Source organism: Echiichthys vipera, assembly GCF_963691815.1.
Source record: "Echiichthys vipera genome assembly, chromosome: 23".
Classification (NCBI taxonomy): Eukaryota; Metazoa; Chordata; class Actinopteri; order Perciformes; family Trachinidae; genus Echiichthys; species Echiichthys vipera.
In genome coordinates this window covers 10,043,194-10,063,174 of record NC_139848.1, presented here as the reverse complement: position 1 = coordinate 10,063,174, position 19,981 = coordinate 10,043,194, and the positions used below count along the sequence as shown (strand labels likewise).

The window sequence follows — 19,981 nt, the reverse complement described above, 5'->3', positions numbered from 1 at the left end:
AATAACCTGATGTTCTTCCATGTCTTCCCTCTTGTATTCACATTATAAATTCATAGGTTTCCCAACATAAGATTCCCCTCCACACTGCTTTCTCCTTGTCTGTCCTCCAGCCTTCTGTCATTTCTCTCATGAGGAGCCCGAGCTGACCTTTGTGCCAGGATGGAGGTGGCCCTCTCAGCCCCGCAGATACTGTCAGAGCCCCTCAGGAGGGGGACCCCTCTACCTATGAACACGTTGGTGGAAAAGAGCCGGAGCAGAGCCAACATTTCCAATCATCTACTGGAATCAAGTATAATAAGCATGAACTCAAAAACATGAAACCCTCTTATAGGCTGCATTAAAACTGTTAATGTACTGCCAGCAATGCTACCAAGTATTCAGCCTTACAGTAACTTAACGCTTTTATCTTTGCAGATGTGAAAAGCCTTCATTTTCCTTTTTATGCAAAAAGCTAATTATGTTTCACTTTTTGTGTTTTTTACCCTTTTATAGAAATCTACGCCAAACTGAAAAGCAACAGCCTGATCCAAGCAGAGCCCCCGGTGCTTCACTTCAGTGGCTTTGAGCTGGGAAAGGATTACATAAAGATCCTGGTGAGGAAAATACTTTTAATATCCTTCTGAGTTCTTTACCGTTTATTTTTCACCCTCCAATTCGGAGGCTAAATGGGAGCGGACAGCTAATTTTCTGATTGTGAGCCGATTTAAATATATTATTAGGTTGTGCTAAGGTTTTTCCAAGCTGGAGTTCTTTCCATGCAGGGCTCTAAGCAGGACGTGGACCTTGGTGCTGTGCCACGGTGTCCGTTTGGGTTGTGTGGTAGCAATATTGTCTCTTTTACCGTCAATGTTTGGTGAAATGATGAAGACATTACAGCAAAGTACTGAAATAACTGTATCAAAACCAATACCATCACAAATTCATCTAATTTGGTTTCCACGGAAGCTGAATTTGATTTAATGAATGGGCACTGATTTCCCCTCATAGCTGTGTGATGGAGCGCTGTAGACTGGATGTAAACACCAAGAATATGGAAATGGGTTTCTCTCAAGTGCACATGATTGGATGGAAATGGACTCTTCTTTTCTCTTCCCCTCCATCAGAAACTCGTCAACATCTCATCTGAAGTCATGAATATTCATATCCTCCCCACCCAAACCAAGCACTTCCAAACAACTTACACCAAAAAGGTATGTTGTTTTTTTCCCCCATTACAAATCGCTGACTCTAGTGTAATATTATGACTCCACTCGTCCATTAGTGCAATCAGCGTTGTTTCTAATGATTCAGCCTCTTCCAATCTGTTTTCCTTCAAGTATCGACTCATCCCAGGCCTCGCCTACACACTTAAGGTCAGGTTCTGTCCCGATGAGTGGCGCTACTTCTATGACTGCATTCGGGTTCACTGCAAGGTTAGGATCCGACAGTTTGTACACCACTGTGGACGCTGTGCTGCTGTTTGTTTTAAACTTTAATCTTTAGGCCTTTAGTGGAAGCTGTTCATCACAAATGTTTCTCAAAGGACGTTACATCAGACTCAACAATTACTGTGAAGCACACACTTTAACAAGCACAAGAAACAATTCCTGGTTGCTCTACATTTTCTCTTTTGTGATACGTTTCCGTGTTTTCTTCTCTTATCTGTGTTAACTGTATATTTCTCTCTGTCTTGTCCATTGACCCCACCTACACCCTCTCTAAGGGAGAAGAGAACCTGTTAGTTCCAGTTCATGCATACCCTGTTATCGATGACCTGCACATCCCTCCTCATATCGACCTATCAGCCGTACCACTTGGACAAAGGTGTGTGTGTGTGTGTGTGTGTGTGTGTGTGTGTGTGTGTGTGTGTGTGTGTGTGTGTGTGTGTGTGTGTGTGTGTGTGTGTGTGTGTGTGTGTGTGTGTGTGTGTGTGTGTGTGTGTGTGTGTGTGTGTGTGTGTGTGTGTGTGTGTGTGTGTGTGTGTGTGTGTGTGTGTGTGTGTGTGTGTGTGTGTGTGTGTGTTCCTTAGGCTCTTGGATGTTCTGTTTATTGACCCCCCATCTGCCCGAGGGCTTTCCTGTCTCTTTGTATTTTTCCATACAACCAGGCACGCTTCCATTCACCCGATGGTGTCAAATCATAAAAAAAATAATCTCATCTCTTTTTTTTTTTTTTTTTTTTTTTTTACTCCACCTGCCTCTAGTGTTTGCCATGCTATTCCTCTGAGATGCAGCTGCCCCATTGACTTTGAGTTCCAGGTGTATATTATTCAGCCCCATGAGGCCTTCTCCATCCATCCCCTTACAGGTAAGGACTATTGGAATAATTCATAATTCATCATTTCCCCAGAATATTCTTGTGGAACCGATATGTTGGTATTTTTGCATTTTCTTTCCCCCCTTTTTTTTTTTTTAATGTAAAATATATAATAAATACAATTGTTTTTCCATTGATAGTTCCTGTAATAACCCATCGGGAGAGCAGGTGCACTGTGTTTTCTCAAAATCTTGGACTAGTTGTTTATTGAACAAGTCAACACAGAATTTGAAGAATGCCTCCATTTTCCACACACTGACACAAAGCAGTTTTCGTCGTCTGGGAAGCATCCTAACACATGACGGAACCAGCACTTAGGATGTGAAATACAGCTGCAGTTTAAACTCAAACCTGGAATGAGAAGAAGAGATACAAATGAGTTTCTTATTTTGGAAGTGTTTTTCTCTCTCCTCTCACTACACACATAATAAACCATGGTCACGTTACGGCACTTTCAGCTTACAATATATAAACAATAAACTTTTCATTACTTTTAGCTAACATTTTTAACTGTTTATCCATTACTTTTAGCAAACTTTTACAAGTTTTGCTCGCCTTGCTACAGTTACCACAGTAGTCTCCACACACACTCTCAATGGCAACATGATGTTGAGGTGTTACAATTAACTTAGTCTGGGGGCATTGTCTTTTGTGCATTTAGTCAATTGTTGCTGGTATCATAGTGCAGAAGTGAACTGTGGTTGACCCAGATCAAATCCAACCACAAACACCCATTCATCCTGACTGTCTTTTCCTCCCTCTTCAAGGTGTGATTCCAGCCAATGGTGAAGAGAAGATCATGGTGACCTTTAGTCCTTTTCAGTATGAGACATGTCAGGTCACCATCCAGCTGATCATCTCGCAGTTCAACACCAGACCCTACCTCTGTACCATCACTGGGAGCTCCGCCCCCTACCTAGCCTTCAGGTAATTAGAGTGCTTGATTTTTAAAATTTATTTTTTTTATTTGAAGTATCTACTGTTCAATACTAAACACGGAATAGCCAAAAAGATAATGTAAGAGTCATGTAGAATAGCACAATTGTTGGTCTTCTTTCTAGTTTCACTACTAGCATTAATGGCGCACTCATACTATACACTTACTGTGCTATCTCACACTCTAGCTGTGTTGGTTTCCCCACAAAGTTCACACCCATTCCCTGGGATCTATTGACATCTGCAGCTAAAGTCGAATCAGACAAGCCTTTTTGGCAGTACATTATGACAAAGCTATACCACATATAGTTGTTATATATGAGAGGTGAAGATATTTGATGTATGTGACATACAAAAGATAATCAGTCTGCTGTATGTAAGTTAGTTCTGCCTCATGGTGCTGCACTTCACTGCTTCTGATGGAGCCTTCTCTTCTTACTATCCAGTAATCATGACAGCCCTCAGGTTGTATGTACAAGCTAATTACCAAACTAGGTGGTCCATAGTGGGTTAAGGTTATGCACCTTACTAGACTCAGAGAAAATAGACTTGTGTGGTGATTAGAAATCCCCATTTTTTCAGCCGGTATAAAACCTAATGTTTAACTCTGTTCCCATGAGAAAAAGGGTGCTATCCATCACACAGCGGCAGCTCAATCCACTGCACTGTCTTGGTGTTATCTCGGCCCAAAGTTAATAATTCATGAAAATAGCTTGGTAGCTGGTGCAGTGATATCAAGATGGATATGTCCCCTGATGGATGTTTAGCATATAAAACATTCTCCCTCTGTTTGTTGTTCTGGAACCAAATAAAATATGAGATATGCACAATTTAAAGATTAAGAAATACATGCAAGAGCCAAGGTTTTCCCAGCTAGAGCCAATGTGTCCCCTGTTTGACTTATATGACCAAGAGAGAGGCTATTCTGAAAATAAACAGATCATTTTAATATCTTGAATGACTTTGCTTCGATGTTAGATTTTCTATCAATCTAATCAATCCAATACCTTGCAATAATTTCTTAAAAAACCTAGTACATGTTTGTGATGCGTATAACGTTAAGCTCTTGTTGACACTGTACCAGAGAAGTGTTGTGTCAACCCTGTGGTCATTAAATGTCACGGGTAGTGTCCCTGTGTTTCTAATTATTGTCCACCTTCATTTAAATACATGAAGGGGACACTGACAAAATCTGACAGCTGGAGAAATATAAATGTTATGACTATTAATGATCTGGCTTCTGACCTCAGTGCTCAGCCTGCCTGTCACCCTCAAACCCTTTAAGTCCCCCACTGTCCATATATCCCTGTATAAATACTTCATTTGGAGCCATTCTCACTCTGCTACGGGATCTGATCAGCAACCTCAAAACAGAAAAGAAGCAATTACTGTGCCTGCCACTGCCTCCCTACTGGTTCATTTTTTCCCATCCGCTGTGTTTATTCCTTCAGTTTTTCCTTCCAGCATCCAGAGATCAGTCGCAGAAAATGACACTTGCAGTCAAATTAGTGTTTTATACTGATTAATCTATTTTGGCCCTAACAAATGTGTCTGTGTCTGTCATAAAAACAAGTTTTACTCCACAAGATGTACTTTTATGTGCTTCCTTTTCTGCATGATAGTGAGTCGGGAAGAAAGCCGGGTCACGGAGATTCTTTTCAGTACAGAAGAACATCACCTGCCACCCAAGTGCCCCCTCGAAGCAAAACAAAATACAAGTCAACCAAAGAGGCCGGCAGATCGAAGGTAGTGTATGTAAGAGGGTTATCAATCAATCAATGTTGCTACTGATCATTGAGTGAATCTAGCATTTAGTAGACATAAAATAATTACATTTTTGCATTTATTTTTTCATAAAAAACCCAGTGGCATGGTGTAAACAAACAGCATTTAAGGGGTAAAATGATCAGGACTAATGGTTTAAAATGTAACTAAGTTAAACTGGAAAATATCAATGTATCGTTTAATGGCAGTTTTTAACGAGGACATTTGTGTGTGTGTGTGTGTGTGTGTGTGTGTGTGTGTGTGTGTGTGTGTGTGTGTGTGTGTGTGTGTGTGTGTGTGTGTGTTTGTGTTTGTGCGTGTGCGTCTGAAAGCTGTTTCATTTGGGACCATTTTTAGTTTCGGGTCCACATTCTTTGATTTGGTATCAGCTATCAAATAATTGCTACCATGCTGTCTCACTTTCTTTTGTAAGGCTGATCATTTCTTTCAGTTGTATGTGTTATCCTTATTTTCTCACTGTTATTTCCTTACTTGTCCTGAGGTCAGGCTAGTGTTAACCCCGGACCGAAGCCTCCGATAGATGTGTGTACCCCTGCAGGGGTGGCAAAGATGCTGATCAAAGACACCGATAAACTCAGCTCTAAAGACCTGAGGGAAGGTAGATGCCACCCAGTGATTTTACTTACTTTCAGTTGCTGTTGTATCTTTGTGACGTGTGTGTGTAAGCTCATCAAACATATATGCTGCATGTATAAAATGTTGTATTGTCTTGTGTCTGTATCCCCTCCCTTCAGCCATGTCCTGCGGCAGCACGGTTGGTCTGCAAAACAGGCAGATGAAGGAGGCCCTCTTCATAAAGAAAGTTCAAGAAAATGTGAAGGAGGAGCAAGCCAACCACCTCAGATGGTAGGTCAAACTAAAATATGACATTTCGATTAAAATCCCTGCGATTGTTTGGATGGTCGCATTGTGCACAAATGTTCTAGTTAAAGTATATAGAGCATCACATTTATCACAAGCTAACTATGTTCTATCAGTGATATCAAATGAGGGGCAGATTGCAATATCTGGTTTTGCCCAATTTTGGAGACATTCTGGGGAAAAAAAGCTTCTTGATTTGTATATTTACCTAAAATGTTCCGGTTACCTACACTGAAACAGAAATCATGTTGATGTTTATGGCACAACTGGAAATAAATAACCAGGGAGCAAATTATATATCAGTTAAGAGGAAGTTTACACATACACGATTTTTTTAAATTTCGTTTGTATAGCTTGCTAATATTGTCACGTATATATTTTTTATTTCACTATATTATTTGTTTTTTCAACACCTAATATAAAATAAATAAAATATATACACATATATTTCATATAGGCAAGTTCATCTTGGTAAGGACCCCGTGTCGGAGCACATCAGGAGGCAGATAGCAGACGAGAGAGAGGTCGCACTACATGAATACATGGTAAGATTATTCACTTAATGTGGACAAAGAGAAACAGTCCGTCCATTAATATTCTTAAGCTCATACACAACAATCAGAGGCAAAGTGCCGCGATAGCATCGCAACCGTGCGAGATACAGGTGTGTAAATGAGATCAAAATGAAGGCAGAGTTGGAAAAAGGCTGTATCCTGAGCGTAAATTCGGACTTGGATTGATAATACTACTATACAGTACAGTTGGGAGGAACCATAACCCTGCAGGACACTGACCCTCAAAGACCAGAACTGAGTGTAGATTGGAAAGTATAATCTTACAGAATATATTCTCCACAGGTCAAATCCTGATCACCATCATTATAGTTATTGAACAGATTTGTCTGGCCTCGGTGCAGTAGACCTTTTTCATGTCATGTGTTTGTTTTCCTATTTCATTCGACATGACATTTACTGGATGTGTTGGTACTAGATAATCACTTTTGGCAGACACCATATCCATACCAATGTCCTAACCTGATTCAGCTGCAGCGTCATTACATCCACCTTTCACACTGTGACTGATTTTATAGTGAGTCACAGAGGATGTGCAGACTGTCTGCAATCGTGTGCGCGTGCGTGCGTGCGTGCGTGCGTGCGTGCGTGCGTGCGTGCGTGCGTGCGTGCGTGCGTGCGTGCGTGCGTGCGTGCGTGCGTGCGTGCGTGCGTGCGTGTGTGTGTGCGTGTGTGTGTGTGTGTGTGTGTGTGTGTGTGTGTGTGTGTGTGTGTGTGTGTGTGTGTGTGTGTGTGTGTGTGTTCCCTGAGAAAAGAGTTTCGGGCAGTTGACAGAACTCTCACGGACACTAAACAGCACTTCCTCCCCCATCTCCTCTCCACCTGCACTGTTTATAGCACACAAATACCATACACTCTTCGTTTACAGCCTCGTATCACCTCACTTTGGTATTTTATGGGACAGTTCTTATGATAGGAAGAGCTAGTATCTTCTTCTTTATGTCCTCTTTGGAATCTTGACTGCACGCCAGAAGTTAAATAACACAACAGAGAAGCCGTCGTCCTCTGTTTGTATCGCAGTGATGGTTTACAGCTGTGTGACACTGTCATTTCATCACCCTACTGTATGTTGCTTAAGTGTGATGTAGTTGCTCATACAAGAATGGAGACAGTGACGTTAGGTTAGTCTTTTTTGTCATTGTCAAATTATTTTGTGCCCCCTTTATGTATCATTCCTATAAACAAATGAGACCTTGCTCCAGGATTAGTTGTCATGGTTGCTATTGTTATAGAATTAAGACATACCCCATCAAGCTTATTTCTTCCTGTTGCAAAAAGACTGTTGCCTCTTCAGCCAAAGGATTTCAAAGCGTCTTTACTATAGATGATAAACATGTTGGAATATTTTTTTCCGTTGGTCTAACACCGTCTGTCTCTGCCAGAACTCTTAAGGGTTTAGCAAAAATAGAAAGAACAGCATCTGCTTTTTTTTGCCTTACCAATCTTCCTTTGTGCTGTAACGCATTTTTAGCAGATTCCCTGACAATTCCTTTACAGGCCTTCATCGTGCTAACTGCTTTGATATACTGTAGGTCAAAAGGGGAGATTTAAGGCACGAGGAAGCGTTTGCAGCCGGACAACCTACACTGTCCTCGGGGAGAGTGCTTTGTGAAGCGGGACAGGTAAACCTCTGCTGTGGTGTGTTTACTAATCCAACCCATCTTTCATTATGTGTCCTACTCAATATCTCTCCTTATCAAAATCTGAAGCTCATGTACCAAATCTACAGTACGCACAATGTTCAATTAATGTGCATCCATATTTTGTCTTGGTAAATGTATCGCTAAATCTCAATCAAGATGAATCATATCTGTATAAAACACCTGCCTCTCAATGGTCCTGAATTAGGTGTTGCTTAAAGCCCCTCCTGCAATTTCATTTAATTTACCAATCACTTTAACCGTTGTACTGTCTTTTATTCCTTGAAATACTCTGAGCTGAGACCTTGTGAAATTTCACTTTATGGTCCTTTTCATATGCACTCAATGTAATGATGCCACATGAGCATATGAAAGTCAGCCGTAAAAGTCTTTCTAACCTCTTCCAGGCCCGCGAGGGAGCCCCATCCTTCCAGTTTTACCCTAGTTTTCAGTGGGAGCTGAGACAAAGAGCCCTCAGACTGTTCCAGCAGGCAGCACGCAAGGTACACACATCCATGTACTGTACAGTCACCGAGGTGCGAATGCATACACACATTTGCTTTGATGCACAGATACATCACACACATGCACACACTTTCCTCTTCCCTCAGGAAGGGGCTGGTGTCCCTGCGGTCTTGTCCCTTTAGTTCAGCCATGTGTGAAGTCCTCACACTAAATGTATAATATTCTCTAATTCCTGGGTTACCCCGAGTGCATTCCAGAATAATCTGACATGGCCACTTAAAGCCACAGGGAGATCATGCTTGTCTTTTTCCACTGGCAAGTAAAATGAAGGTATTGGTTCTCCATGTGTAACTATGTCCATATGCCTCCTACTGAGATTGAAAGAGGTGGATGTAAATGACAAGTATGTTTGGTTAAGCGCTAACATTGTGTATTCTTCTCTCCCATCCAGATGGTGATCCGATGTCGCATGAACCGAAGACTGACCTGTTTGAAGAAAGTGGCAGACAGTATGAAGGACCTGCCCTTGGCAAAGAAAGGTTTCGATGATCTCATAATCTCCTCATTCAGAACTAATCTCATTACGCCATGTCATTAGAGCATGCTTAATTGAATATATTCCGAGAGGTAAAATTGGACTCCCCTCTGGTTATTATGAGCTTCTTCGAACATACATGGATGCCTCAGGGACAGGGCTATTCATGGAGCTGCTTGCATTGACTATTGTAACATTTGTCACTGACCCTTACTAATAAGGATCTGTAGAAATTCACTTTTTTTACATTATTAGTTGAAGAGGACACCACTTGTGACCTGGAGATCTCGCCAGACAAAGTCTTTCCATTTGCTTTCCCCGTTTTCTCTGATGAAGATGACCCTCTGGTGAGTACATTACATAACTGACAAAAGGACAGCTTTACTGCAGATTACAAGTCACTATTACTGTTTGAAATATGCATACCCATCAACGTCAAGCAGCCTGTCAACAAAACAGCTTAACCACTTCTTTACAAATTGGTTTGTCTTGTTAAAGCCTATTGAAATGAACTCCTAAAGTACCTAAATGTGTTCTGACCCATGGAAGAGGGGAAACCACTGCAAAGTGAGTGCTGACTATTGTTCCGCACATGAAACAATTTTCTATCATTATTTCCTTTGAAAGATGTCTTTGATCGAGCCGCGGATTCAAAGAAGCAGCTCAGTTTTCCTGCACTTTTGATTATATCTCTCATTTTCCCGATGCAGCACAGAGAAAAGGCCTCTGGATTCAATCGAACAAATAATGCCATTTGTCTTCTTGATATTTCTAGGCTCACAGTGATTTGGTCACAGTGCCTGTGGATCCTGTTAATGTGACGGTGACAACACGTATTCCTTTCTTCAAGCTTCAAGTAGGTATTTACTGCAGCAATTGAGTACATTTACTCAAGTACTCCACTTAGTTCAATTTTCAAGGCACTTTTATTCTACAAGTGCATCCTTTTCATGCCACCGTACACCTCCAGTCCACTACACTTGAGAGGGAAATTATTACAGACCACAAAACTAATGAAATGCACTACTTAAAGTAGTTATAGGTGGCTTAATCTTGATCAGCAGTGAAATGCTACTTAAACATAGCTGCATCAGTATTAACAACGGAATAATGTCACATATGATAATACTGTATATGACACTACAAGCTGTACTATTCACATTCACACAACTTGCTTTCTTGAAGTCACTGTTGTTTTCAATCGGCATGACTGACCAACACTACAGGGTCCTTCACCAGGAGGAATTGAATTCAATTCAATTATATTTATGATGCCAAATCATAACAAAAGTTATCTCAGGACACTTTACAGAGTAGGTATCTATGACTTATTTATGATTTACATAGACCCGACAATTCCCCCGTAGAGTACGGTGGCAACGAAAACCTTTTCTATTACAGGAAGGAACGTCAGACAGAATCATGAATGTTTAAAGAGAACTGTCTGGTCTCCAAATCTTGATTTATCAGGAAAACACAGAAACACAGTCCAGAATGTGATCATTTGTCGGTGTTGTTTTGTAACTCTAGGTTCCCCAGCACTATAAGCTTATGGGCTACCGGCCTGTGTCAGCCTGGGAGGCTTTCAACTCTTATATTCCCTCTACTTTGGCCAGACCACTTCGCACTGGAGCTCTGGTAACCTGGACTAAAACATTCAGATATTGCCAATATAACAATAAAAATACATTCATTCATTTATTTTTCACTCCTCCTATCCAATACCTTTAAAATGTCTGTGTTGTCACTTTTTAGGAAGAGCTGGTGCCCATTGAGGTCGGAGCTCGATCTGAAACATTGGTGGAGCCCGAAACCTGTCTCTCTTTCAGCGCCCCTGAGGCTCTGCTCAGACCTTTTCCAGCAAACCCACTAAGAATCTTTGTATGGTTGCATTTATCATTATTAATCCAACGACTGAACTAGAGCATTATGTGAGTTCCTGTACATGATGCATGTATATTTAAACTACTGTGTTTATCTCATCATGTGTTTTAGAACCCAGATCTAGGCCTACAGACATACAAACCAACCCCTAAATACCTGGAGAGTGACCCGGAGTTCCACCTCTCCCCTCTGCCCAGGTAACAACAACATGTTTGTAGTAGTAGTAACATGTTCTCTTTTTTATGTTTTAAATGCAATATTTCTGCAGGTTCACGTAAAGATTAGACTATACTAATACTATTAGTGCTGCACTATTTGTAGAATTAGGCTTCGACTGTAGGATTGTTTCCGACGCGTGTGATCACCTGGAACAAACATTTCCAATAACTTCAGAGCGTTGTAAAGTCCAAAAGTATAAAAATATCGAACCCCCCCCCCCCCCCCCCCCCCCCCCCCCCAAACAAACAGATGAACTCATTAGAAATGTATTTTCTATTGATCCTAGCTTGTGAGAAGCATCATCCTTTGCAGACAGACTTCTATTTTTCCGGTGTATTATTTTTGTATACTGTAGACAGATGCAAGACCATTATCAATCTGTGTCTAGATGCTGGTTTAAATATATAATGTGTAAATGTGTTATTGTGTATGTTAGAAAAGGGTTGTGACATGGTGTCGGTCAATGAACTTCTGCACTGGACTGTACAGATTGTGAATTAAAACAAATGCAAAGACTTTAATTTGAGATGCTCTGATTGACTTTATTGGCGTTTCTGTCATCATAATGTTGCTATAAGCCTATGGTTGTAATTATGATTTCATTGTTATTTTATGCCCTTTGTGGATTAGCCTGCTGCCTACACGTACTTATGTTGACGAAACCAACATGTTTTAGGAATTAAAGAAGGTTGATCTTAAAAAAAAAACATTTAATTTGATGAATGACTCTTTTCTTATTGAGGAGTTTGTTTGGTTTGTTTGCATAAAATATGACGAGAAACATTCAAAGCTCATTTAAGGCTTTGAATGTATTGCACGCTAATATACTGTAAATATTTGTGTTAGAAAATAAAAGTAACAAAAGTATTCTCTGCGCTGATATTCCTTCACCTAACCAAGATACTAAGAAAGAAAGTGCTTTCTGTCTACAGGTCGCTTCTGGACTGCAAGGTAATTTCTCTGCACTTTGTGAGTTTCTTTGGTGTGCCTGAAGCAACTAAAAGTATCCTGGCCATGTTGCACAAAACACCTTGAACTTTCTCTTTTCTTACTTTGGTTGCTGAGGTCTTTTGTAAAAGGGTTCAAGGGGATCCTTGAGTATAAGACCAAGATAAGGAGAATACCTTCAATACTTAAGCTACAAATTTAAAGAAGCCTTAAAAGAGAAGACTTAAGGATGTTTGGTGCAATCTGGACCAGTACATCATTACATACTTGGATCATTTTGGGTTTATACATGGAGGCATTTTGTTGTACCTTGTTGAAAGTTAATGTGAAACCATCTGCTATATCTAATGGGCTGTGGCCTCTTTTATCTTTACCAACAACAGGAAGTGATCCCGGATTTGACTATCTCAAAGTGTCCGTCCAAACAACCGGCTCTCACCAGTGACTGTGCCGTGCGCAGGTACTGTAGGTCAGAACTCAGCTGTTCCTGTTTCTCCTCTTATTTACTGAACCTGGCAATACGAGTGCCTCTGTACGGTACTAACAGCAGCCCCCCAGAAGTTGAAAGACAGGGTAATGTTCACCAAGACGTTCCCACGTAAAACCACAGAGAAGCTCCAACTGGACTATTATGGGATGAAAAAGTACTAGTACATGTTTACACTGTTTGTTTACAGAGTGGAAAGTGGCTGTTCACTTCCACTCTCCATATCCTTTCCAGCTTGTGGAGGAATTTGACCGAGCGGCCACAATCACTTCATTACAGCTACTCCAGCTTGTCACTAGTAGTATTTTCATAACAGTCTATAATGACAAGTGGGTAGGGTGCATCTCACTGATGTGTACCAAGACATTGTGTTAGTAGTAATTTCTTTTCCAAACACATCCAGTCATTCAATGATTGACCTTGTGCCTCTTGATCGGAAGCTGTTGATCCATACTGAGATCATGTCAGTTGAATGCTGACAGATTTGTAAGACGCAGGCTCCTATTGCTGCTTTAAAGTGACCACTTGGAGCAGACATTTATCTTTTTGGTGTAAATATTTATCCTGTCAGATTGCCAAGTCAAAGCTTGAATATTTAAAATCTTGGCACTCCATTCGTCATCTCACATGCAGTATTACAGAAACACGACTTCTTGCAGTCTTCTAGTATTTTGCTCCAACAGTCGTTATCGTTTTAGATTTTAGGTTTTTGTGTTTTAATTTATATCCTATTAGGAATTAATACTGTATAGTAGGTTTTTTTTCATCCCGTATTCATCAGTTCTAATTTTAAACTAGCCCCTGAAGTTTCATATCTTTCTAAATCAATCTTGAGTGTTGGGATTAGTTTTCTCCCTCATGTGTGTCTAGAGCCTCTGATATCAAAACGCACACACATTTTCACTTTTCCTTAGTGACCCTACATGAACCAGCGTAGTTTCTGTCAAGGCTTAAAACACGGCAGCAGTTTGGCCTGAGATTAAAAAAACATTAACATACTTGTAGTAGATAATATCCATAATTTTCAGTTACACACATACCATACATGATTGACATTACACAGACTATAATATCTGCTGATTCAATTATGAGAAATTATAATCCCACTCCGGTTTCGGCGGAGAATCAAAGCTCTTCGTTTCAGTAGTTTTGGGTTGAGGTTCTGATCTACCTTAGTTTCACTTAGTTTCAAATACGAGTTTTAAATCTAGTTTTAAAGTACTAAATATATAATTTGGATGAAAATGTATTCTCATAAAACAATTTGTGCCTGTAGTTCTATTGTATACCTCCTTGAAATTTCTGTGTATGCAGAATCTAGGTCACATGGCGGGAGAGCCCCGCACACAGTGCAATAATGATTTATTCACTCTTTTGCCTAAATGGACAGTGAATAAATTATGATATTTTGATGTCATGTATTAGTGAACACAGCATGGGGCTGTCCCATGCGGTGCAGTTCTCTGAGCACCCTGTCACAACGCATACCACTCAGGTTTGCAAAACACTTCATCTTTGACCTTTTTCAAGAAAATACTGTCATGTACATTGTAATTTGTCTTGCACAATGGCAGTTCAAAGTTGCAGAGTTAATGAAGCGATGTTCCCAGTGAGACCTGAAACTATTTCAAGTCTTCATTTGACAAGATGCCCGAGTAATTTGAGCAGCAACTGTTCACATGATGTACAGTACTTGTGAATGCGTGGGTTTAAATATGACTCTTTCCTCCACTTCCCATTTCTCCTCACCTTCCCTGTGTTACATAATCAGATGCCTGGCAAGGCAAAGTATTCTCTTTATGCCTGTCAGCAGTGATCTGCAGGATAACTGTAGATATATTCTTTTATCATTCAGGAGATGACTCTCCCCCCCCAGCCTCCCTGCTCTGTCTTATTAATTTTCTATCTCTGCCTCGGCGGTTACATTCACAGCCTCTTCGGTTATCTTACAAACACAAACAATACGATTGATGTCAGGTGGCTGTAATAAAAGATGAAAATGAACTTGACAGCAGCTTGACAGCAGGAGAAGGGGAGAAGTCTGTGTTTCCCTTATACAGTATGTGTGAATGCTTAAAAGTATTCTGTTGTATCTCAGCTGCCAACTAACTTTAAAACAGTATCTCTCTGGGTACAGAGTCTACTTATAGAACAGCCATACTGCAACCGATACCCCAAAATGCTTATTTTTGATTGTGTGACTTAGTATTATGTTGGTTATCACAGGAGACTGCACCCTTTTATAGAACAGACTATTTGAGGTCCCCTGAATATTTTCACAGGTGAAAACAATGTGACAGTGTGAAAGAGGTCGCTCCTGAATCTGCAGCTCCTCTCAGTTTCACAGAGCATTGCAGTGCATTTCAGTTCATCGTTTAGCTGCCCAGTGCACAACTTTACTCTTTTGGTTCACTGCTCTCATATTGTCATAATCAGCCACAGCAGGTGGTTGTTTACAATACCTCTGATGAAGTCTCTGTATTCTTCCTGCTCAGTACTAAGTGGCAGACAGACACAGTTAGCAACTAGCTGGTGAACAAAGTAGAGCATTTAGCGGCTAAAGAGTTATTTCCCTCAGGAGTTGGTAGAGACTACAGACAGAGCTAAAAGGCGGTGAATATTGGCCACATTCATCAGCTGAACACAAACATGACTCTAAATGGATGTTATTGTTGCTAGGTAACTGTTGGATCGAGCAAGCAACATTTGCCCTTCAAGTTTGCCATGTCAACTCAAAAGGTGAAATCCATATCCCATATTAACTACTGCACTCTCAGTTTGGACTGCATACTTACTACTGAATTAACAATATAGTATGCTATTTGGAATAATTTTACACAAGTGCTTTATTATTGAATCCATCTGCTATTGGACAGTCTGAAGAGCTGCACTGCATTTTGAGGTGGTTGAGTAAATCCAGAAACTGCACGCCTTGCTACATAATTTGAATAATAATGATGTCTCAAAATGACTCTGTATACCTCAAATTACAAACTGTGCTCCAATCCCCTGGCCATCCTAAAGTTTCTGTCGAGAGCCCAGGGGTACCTCCTAAAGCAAACCTGCGGCTTGTCAGTCTTTTGATTCTGTTTTGTGCCCGTAAGTGGTATCAACTTTCACTCAGGAGATCTTTTTATCATTCCTGTTCAAACTGCGATTTCAAACAACCCAAAGCAGTCCTTTCATCTGAGTAAGATGGAGTAGATATGTGACCATTATCTCGGTTCCGTAATGTGTGGTCTGGCTCTTCAGGGGAAAAAGCCTTACATGTGTGTTTGTCCTCTTTAGGTCTGTCGACTACAGCGAAGATATACTTCTACTCACAGCCAATCCGCCTCCTCTCAGCGGCCCTCCTGATGATCTGCCACCACTAATGGACAAACCGTAACTACATGCAACATCGACATCTATTGATCTTCTTGTTGAAAGCTGTTTTTTCTACTAAGATGGCTGCTTTCATGCTCAAATTCTGTGTTTGTGTTCAGGTGTGAAGACTCAGGAGTCCAACTTACACCAGAGATCACCAGAGCAGAGTTTCTGTCTGGGGAAGCGCTGGTCTCCAATAGCAACCTCACCAGAGGAATGGCAGTCAGGTTAGTCGACTGGCATGATGTGTATGTTACTAAGACAGAGATAACTCATGCATTCACGATTACAGTTTAAGGAAGGAAGCACGTCCTAAATAAAATAAATGTTCAAGCATATCAACTTACAGACCCATTTCTTCCAGAACATGTTGTACTTTTAGATGAATTTGTATTCCTGTACCTGAAGTTCTTTTCAACAAAAGCTTCCTGGGAGCAGGAACACTCTGCAGAATGCTACTTTATCATAGCAATGAAGTAGATTTTTTTTTAAACTTGATTTTATCATTTATATTTGAACATTAATCAGGATCAGGCTTGTGATGTTGGTTGGGGTTCACGCCTGCATAATTCTAGAAAAGACTCATAATTGAGGATGAGCTGTGTATGAACTCAGTTAACTCAACTTTAAAGTAAGCTCGCATGCATCCTTATCACATAAAGTTAATCATGTATGTCATTCTGTTTTCATACTAATATATGTTGCTGTTTTATTGGTTCGATGTAACTGCTGGATACTCTTAACAGCTACTCAATATGGGAAGAAAAAGTCCCTGAAAAGTGGTAAATATTTAATGACACTTTTTTATGACATCCTTTGTTGTTAAAGGTCCTACATTATAAAATGGAGATTTCACTTGAGTGCAGCGAAGACTGGGCTTCTGCTGGATGGGGTCTTAAAGAGACAGATGCTGATATGGAGCATTTTAGATAGAGGGTGAATACAAGTTCAACAAGCCCACAGTTTCCATTCAGTTCTGGGTTCAGTTTGTTTTTGCACGTTGGGGAGAAGAAAGGGGGAGATTTACAATGTTCTCTGTATTTTAGCGTTCGTGAGAAGAACATTTTCTCCCATCCAGAGATCTGAAATCAACAAATATTATTTTGAAAGCGAAAGTGTTAAAAGCCTCTGTTAGGGGAAAAGGACTGGAGAATCCCATATGCACACAACCTAACAACTTTTGTAATCTAGGGCACGATATGTGTAATGGATGGTTGTTTTTTTTTTTGTTTATAAATGCATAATATGGGACCTATAATTTGTTTTCGTACAATTTTCGAGGAATTTACTACGGTTGTATTTTTTTGTCTAATGTCCGAGTATTGCATGATGTGGCAAAGATGACTTTAAATCTGAACTGAAATGTCGAAAATTTAGATTTTCTTAAATTTTAATGCTGCATTTTAGTTAATACCAAAATCATCAATACTGCCTATTAGAGTTGAAACTACAAGTGATTTTGTTTTAATTTATGCATCGTGGTTAATGCTGAATCAGGCTGCAGTTTTACCATTCAATCCTTTTAACCAGTTTTAATCGTCCTCAGTTCCTCCTTCCTGTAATGTTAAATTGCTCTGTCCCAGGCACCCGAGGGAGCTTGAGATGGAGGCAACCTACAGCTCTGAGTTCAACCAGATGGGAAAAAGTGTGATGACCAGGCTGAAGCAACTTGGAGTCACTGACAGAACTTTGCCAGGAGACTGTGAATAGACAAACACACACTTCCAGAAACACCTCCAAACAGGCTCTGTGCACACATATACTCACACATGAATAACAACGATCGCAGGACTACAAATAACATGCCCGTCCTCCTCACCTTTATACCTTTATGAGACTCTACATTGTTTGCTCTGCCACTTCTGTAAAATAAAACCTGGTTACTTCCTCGCCCACGTATTAACCCCCCCCCCCCCCACACACACACACACACACACACACACCTACTCAAAATTACCAGTAAGCTTTCCTCCTGTGTTTTTACAAAGCCTGAAAATTCGTTATCCCTCCACCCACATAGACCCATATATAAAATAGCTACAGTATATTCTAACCAGCTACATTACCTTACTGACAACAACACTCAGATAAAAAAATCTGCATTTTTATAGTGTATTTAGTGTCAGAGAAGAAAAGTGATACTGAGATGTCTGCTTATTACTGTAAACTGTATTATATTGCAAACAACAGGGTCATAATGAATCTTTAGTGATAGTTAAATATGGCCTTTTTTGAATCAAATGCATTAAAAAGTCACTCCCATGCTTTCCATCACTTTGACATGATGCGGTGATTGTGCTTTTTCATGGGGTTTTAATTGTAAGTAGTGTCGTCCAGGTAAAAAAAAAATGTGACATGAGGTCCTAATATTGAGTTTCTTAACTGTAGCCAGCCAAGGACTGTGTATTATTTCTACATTTATTTAAGACATCGGTTCAACATTTAGTAGTTGATATTTATGTGGTTGTAAAAAAGAAAGCTGCTTAGGTCAGAATTGAATTATCAAAAGAGCCGATATCCTGTGAACTCACTGGGATGGAGTCCAGTACATTGTGTCTACTCTCACCCCTAGAGGGAGCTCCAGCTCTGAGGTTTACACTTTCTCCATTTCTACATTTATTTTTCCTTCAATGGGTGTGTGTACTCACTTAATGGCAGTGTTCTTACTGCACATACAGTTAAAGGAGTACTTGTTTGAACACCCATGTACAGACAGAACACTCACATGGCACATATTTTGAGAATTTTTAATCATAGGGTAAAACCTATAAACTACATAGGATGGGTTGTAAAGGACGGACCTCTTGCTTTCACTTCAGCTTAAAAACAATTCTATTAAGAAACTAATTGTTTTATTCATGATCAAGTCATATTTTTGTGGATTAATACACGTTTAGACCTGAATATGACCTGATATATATGCTTCAAGGGAATCAGTACTGCATATTTAATTAAAGCCAGACCAATGGTATGCATTGATTTAGTAATAGTAACAGTAATGTGTGAGAAAGTGTATGTTTAATGTGTGTCAAGTGACAGAGAGAGAATAAGGGGATATTGTACATCAGCCTATACTGTATGTTTGTATAATTCATCCACCCAGTAGTCAGCTTCATTTCCAGTAAAAAAAAAAACCTACTGTGGTTCCTTTCACAGTTAATTCTACTTTTAAGCTCTCACCCCATGACTGTACTTTTTTCTCCATTCTGATTGGAAAATAAGGCAAAACAGTAACAGTCACAACAACAGTTAAAACAGGAACCGTTTTGCTTCACCCAGCTCATTTATTGTTTACCCCAGGGCAAGAAAACAGCCTCGCCCAGATGACACGTTGCACAACAGTGACCTGATCATCAACCTTACAAATTGGACTGAACGAAAACAAGAGGTCATTTTTGAGACAGAATCTGCCTCTATTCCCGTCTCTGAACCCCTTCGGCCACTATTTACAGCTCGACCCAACAATAACCTACAGCAACAGATGTGATTGCAACTTTTAACAGCATCCTTTTTTCTCTCCCCCTCTCTCAATGGAAAAAACACTCCATCCCTGGCTCACACTTGCAGTCCTCCCTCTTCCTCACAACAGCGTTTCGCTTCACACATTTCACTCAATTACTCCCTAAAACTTCCTGGGAGAGAAAATTGTGTCGCAGTTTTGGTAGGTTTTGCCTGAGTAATGGTTCCTCAGAGATACTACATTCTCCCTCAAATTCTTTGACTTGCAACCCAGCAACTTCTGTCAAAAGCTGAAATACATTTGGTTTGACTTTGAACAAAGTCTTTGGCGTAGTCCATGTTTGGAATGGCTTCAAGTAGAGCTTTGAATGGCTTTAATACATAATTTGTTTAGCCTTGAATATGAAGCCCCATTTCTTAATTTTTTACAAAATTTGTGTTCAACCAAAGAAGGAAAAAGAGAAGGAAGGCGTGAGTGTTTATTAAAATGTGGAGGATGGTCAGGTCACTGTGTATCAGAATGCTGAGA

General features: G+C 40.1%; 1 protein-coding gene across 1 annotated transcript; it reads left to right on the top strand.

Annotated features, from left to right (window-relative positions):
* Positions 1 to 159: 159 nt before the first annotated feature.
* Positions 160 to 17,703, top strand: cfap221 (cilia and flagella associated protein 221; the record flags this gene model as incomplete). Its single annotated transcript, XM_083938015.1, has 24 exons — positions 160 to 289; positions 493 to 593; positions 1,104 to 1,190; positions 1,317 to 1,412; positions 1,703 to 1,803; positions 2,183 to 2,286; positions 3,063 to 3,222; positions 4,854 to 4,977; positions 5,503 to 5,614; positions 5,751 to 5,862; positions 6,335 to 6,422; positions 7,982 to 8,071; positions 8,497 to 8,592; positions 9,006 to 9,093; positions 9,345 to 9,436; positions 9,865 to 9,945; positions 10,620 to 10,727; positions 10,845 to 10,970; positions 11,085 to 11,170; positions 12,125 to 12,143; positions 12,524 to 12,600; positions 15,916 to 16,011; positions 16,113 to 16,220; positions 17,577 to 17,703. 24 exons carry the CDS (start codon positions 160 to 162, stop codon positions 17,701 to 17,703), a joined length of 2,409 nt encoding a protein of 802 aa, XP_083794141.1.
* Between the last annotated feature and the right edge of the window lie 2,278 nt (positions 17,704 to 19,981).